The 4,699-nt window shown below is 53.4% G+C and overlaps 1 gene segment (V, D, J or C); it reads left to right on the top strand.

The window, feature by feature from the left end:
* Window positions 1-4: 4 nt before the first annotated feature.
* Window positions 5-1,825, top strand: LOC120859670 (the record flags this gene model as incomplete). The annotated part of the segment is given in 4 exon segments: window positions 5-323; window positions 986-1,003; window positions 1,165-1,271; window positions 1,584-1,825. Coding segments are annotated over 4 exon segments (465 nt in total), but the record flags the coding sequence as incomplete, so codon positions are not given.
* Between the last annotated feature and the right edge of the window lie 2,874 nt (window positions 1,826-4,699).

Raw genomic sequence — 4,699 nt, 5'->3', positions numbered from 1 at the left:
GACCCAGAAGGCCACCCTCGTGTGCCTGGCCACGGGCTTCTACCCCGACCACGTGGAGCTGACCTGGTGGGTGAACAGGAAGCAGGTCACCACTGGGGTCAGCACGGACCCTGAGCCCTACAAGGAGGACCTCACGCGCAATGACTCCAGATACTGTCTGAGCAGCCGGCTGAGGGTGACCGCCGCCTTCTGGCACAACCCCCGCAACCACTTCCGATGCCAAGTCCAGTTCTACGGGCTCACGGACCAGGACCAGTGGGAGGAGCAGGACAGGGCCAAGCCCGTCACCCAGAACATCAGCGCCGAGGCCTGGGGCAGAGCAGGTGAGCCGGCCCAGAGGGAGTCAGAGCCGACAGAGGAGAGATCAGGGAGAGGAGCAGGAAAGCAGAGTGAAGAGCGGGGGAGCCCAGCAAGAGGGTGGACAGGGCACCTCCTCGGGTGAACTCCTCCCCCGGATCCAGATCCTCAGCCCAGCTCAGCTGTGCTGGTGGGTGCCCTCCCTGCCCGCCTGCACAGCTCAGGGTCCCAGCGGTGGGTCTCCATCCCCTTCAGTGCTGCCTCCTTCATGACCCTGAGGATGCTGTGTCCACATTGGCCCAGGCAGTGCTGGGACTCTGATCAGAGGCTGCTCTGAGCCTGGGGGTCAGTGCTGACTAAAAGCTAGCTTAGTAGGTCTTTTTCATGTATTTGTTTTGTTTTAAGCATCTCAAAATATCACATATTTATGATTGCATAGTTTTAATGTATCAGGAATCTGGGCATAGCTTAGCTGGCTCATTTATCTCAAGATGCTACAATCAGATGTCAGCCAAAGCTGGAGTCTTTCTGAAGACTCAGCTGGGGCAAGATCCACTCCCAAGTTCACGTGGTTGTTGCCAAGATTTAGCATCTTGCCAGCTATTGGACTGAGGAAGGCTGGCTTAGCTTTGAATCTGCTTTAGAAGATGCAGGCTCTCATCCATTTCCCTCCCCTTTTTTTTTTCAGACTGTGGCGTCACCTCTGGTGAGTAGCCCTCTGCTTCCTTGTCTCCATCCCCATGGTCTTTGCTCTGGAACCAGAGACAGAGGACCCATGGACACTGGTTGGGTAGGGGGGTGTAAAGGGGGAGGAGGCCAGAGATACCTGCTCACAGGTACCTACCTGCTCTCCCTTCCTGCCAACAGCATCTTATCAGCAAGGCGTCCTGTCTGCCACCCTCCTCTATGAGATCCTGCTGGGGAAGGCCACCCTGTACGCTGTGCTGGTCAGCGCCCTGGTGCTGATGGCCATGGTAAGGAGGGGCCAGGATGGGGCAGGCAGGTTAGAGGTGATACTTGAAATGCAGCAACACAGACCTAGGAACGTAGAGACTCCACCAGGACCAGAGGTGGGCAGAGAGGAAGAAGGGGTTCACCCACACCTTGCCCCTCTGTGATCACAATGGAAGAGCCGTGCTGGGCAGGAGAAACTGGGGTCACCAGAAAACCCAATGGCTGGATGCTGGGAGGAGACCTGCTATTTGTCTTCTCAATGGGACACCCTGCTTCCTCTCGGTCCCCAGCACTCCTGGCTCCTTGTAACCGTCACACCTTCTCTTCCTCAGGTCAAGAGAAAAGATTCCTGAAGCCAGCTTCCAGCCTGTTACTGCCCTGATGGGAATTCTGCTTTTCCCATTCCTACCCAGCGCTTCTAAAGAGCTGCCCTCATCTCTGGACTCAGCCCAGCGTCCACCCCCATGTGTGGCTGCCCCAACTCTCAAGACCAGGATCTCCCTAACCCAGGGGAGAAACTAGGGGGGGTGAACTTACTGAACCAATAAAAATGGCCTGTTGTGTTTTCACTCTGCCTTATGAGTGTCTCCTCACCTCTTCTGTCCATCTCTGAAGTCCGATGTGACTCCAGTCAGGGTACAAGCAGGAGATATTCAAGGAAAGTACAGTCCTTTCAGGTGGGAGGTGTGAGGGGCCCAGCCTGTGACTGGCACTGCTCCTCCTTGTCAGGGAAACTTAAGGACGTGTGAAAGGGGGGGACTGGTGAAGAGAGAGGCTTACGCTGGAGCAGTCTAGAAAAATGGAAGTGTTGCTTCTAGGAACTTGCTGTCCTACCTGGACAAAGGTGCGCCAAGGAAGGTCATGACCCCATGGTGCTCATTTCAGCTCTCACCCGGAGCATTATTAGACTTCCTTCACCACCAAAGAGTGTTTCCACCTGGGGAGAAGAAACCTCACTGACTTGGAAATCTCTTCTCAGTAGCAGATGTGTCCCAGGTTAAGTTACAAAAGTGAAGTGAAGTCGCTCAGTTGTGTCCGACTCTTTGCGACCTCATGGACTGTAGCCTACCAGGCTCCTCTGTCCATGGGATTTTCCAGGCAATAGTCCTGGAGTGGATGGCCATTTCCTTCTCCAGGGGATCTTCCCAACCCAGGGATTGAACCTAGGTCTCCTGCATTGTGGACAGATGCTTTACCATCTGAGCCACCAGGGAAGTCTAAGTTACAAAGCTAGGTATAAATTTCACTCAGGTGAATCACGTAGATGTGAAAATGTCCCCGGTCACTCCTGTGCTCAGTCACTCAGTCGTGTTTGACTCCTTGTGACCTCATGGACTGTAGTCCGCCAGGCTCCTCTGTCCATCATAATTCCCAGCAAGAATACTGGAGTAGGGTGCTATTTCCTACTCCAGAGGATATTCCCAACCCAGGGATCGAATCCACGTCTCTCACGTCTCCTGCATTGGGAGGTGGATTCTTTACCACTGTGCCACCTGGGAGCCCTGCAAGATACCTGGGAGGAAGCCACCTGGGAAGATAGAAGATAAAGCACCTAAAAACAAGGGTCAGCCCTCTTGCTATTTCTAGAAATCCTTCCAAAGCTCTTTATTGTCACACGGTCTCTACGGTGATGCAACCCATTGTCCTCAGGATGGTATAAAAGACCCACCATTGTCCTCCACCTCTTTGCTCCCACTCTCCCTCACCCCTGTGCCCCTGAGCCTTCTGAACCCCTGGCCCTTCGGCCATCCTGCACTCCTCTGCCTGGCACGACACCCGCACAACTCCCATTCATCCTTGCAGACCCAGCGGTGACGCCTTCCCCAGCTAGTGGCCTTCTCTGCAGCATCCTTGCCCCTTGCTCCATGAGACTGCATGAAATGCCCTCTGTGTTTTGCTATCACAGTGCCCTGTGCCCACTTCCTTCCTGCTGCTAACCTCACTTGATGGAAACTACTCCTTTTGTTGTCTGACACCCCCACTTGAAGGTCACCTTCTTAAGGACCAAGTAGTATTTTATTACAGTATCGTTGGGATGTAGCATAGTATCTTGGTTCAGTGTACTCACCCAATAAATTGTCTTTAAAGAAATGAATAAATCAGAGAGCTCACCTAAAGTGACCCAATTCAGGAGCAGATATCCCCTTCAGGCGTTCCTGCAACAGACAGTGACCACCTCCCCCACCCCAGGCCTGCGGCACACAGCCTCCTCAATCTATTGCATGCATGCATGCATCCTAGCACGAGTGTTTGCATATATAGCAACAAGCATGCATACATATTTGTCAACATATGTACATCAGCAGAGTAGTCTACGTATTAAGTACATGTCATTGCAATGTTTTTCATTAACGTTCAGGAAAACAAAGATTACTGAGCCACAGCCCCCAAGAAGTTTCCCTATTGTTTAGGGGGATAATTCATGAGTAGAAATGCTTAACATACAGCAGCAATGTCTACACTTAACACTTGAACAGGCAGCAACATGAGTTGTGTACTGAAATGCAGGCAGAAACTAGCACTGAGTTTCTGACTGGGACCATCAGGGGAGAGGCTAAGGAGGTAGCCAGCTCTTCACAGGAAGAGTTGGTCTCAGTGATCCATGTGGGAGAGAGGTCATGAGAATCAGAGGTATGAATGGGATAGGAAAGCACAGGGTCAGGGACCTTGCACTCAGCACTCAGGTCCTTGCGCTCAGCTGGCTGCGAGGTTCAGAGATGGCAGTCCTAAGTCTGTAAAGGCAGGTTGGGGCTTCCCGCTCACAGAGTGGACTCTATCCTTGTCTCAGCATGAGGTGGGCATATAGCAGAGGCTCACTAAACATCTGTGCACTAGTGAAGGGAGAGGAGTCGGGCCCATCCAGGAAGCCAAGGGCAAGTGCAGAGCTGTGAGTCCTCCCGCCCTGAGCTGACATCACCTCTGTGGATGGTCCTCCCACCCACCTCTCTATAAATGCCAGTCTGCACAGGTGAGCAAAGAGAGTCCCAGAGGGGAGCCCTGATGACATAGGAGAGCTCCTCAGGGTGGCATCTGTTCCAGGAGGGGCCTCTCTGCCCCCCTCCCCCACCACTAGCACCCTGCCCTTTCCCAAGCCCCTCCCCACTCTCAGTGTACCCTGAGTCTGTCTCCACTCAATCAGACCAGCCTCTGCCACCTGCACTTCCTGCCTCTGCCCAGTGGTTGGAGGAGGGGCACCAGAGGAGAGGACATTTTTGTATCACAGTGTAACATTGTGGGACTTTGGGGGGGGGCCACGATGATTCAGTTAGAGGAAGTGCTTTTACAAAAAGCCCTGCCTCAGAAAATAGATCCATGCAGCCCACCCAGAACCTAGCTCCCAGTTTAAGATGGAGAGAGTGGCTGGGAGAAGTCCCTGGAGCAGGTCCCTCTGTGGTCTCGCAGGGACCTGGACTCTGATCACCCCTGCCTCTCCCTGTTCCACACTCAG

This window comes from Oryx dammah, unplaced genomic scaffold (assembly GCF_014754425.2).
Source record: "Oryx dammah isolate SB20612 unplaced genomic scaffold, SCBI_Odam_1.1 HiC_scaffold_2293, whole genome shotgun sequence".
Lineage (NCBI taxonomy): Eukaryota > Metazoa > Chordata > Mammalia > Artiodactyla > Bovidae > Oryx > Oryx dammah.
Note: the sequence above shows the minus strand (reverse complement) of the source record. Positions and strands in the feature narration are given on the sequence as shown.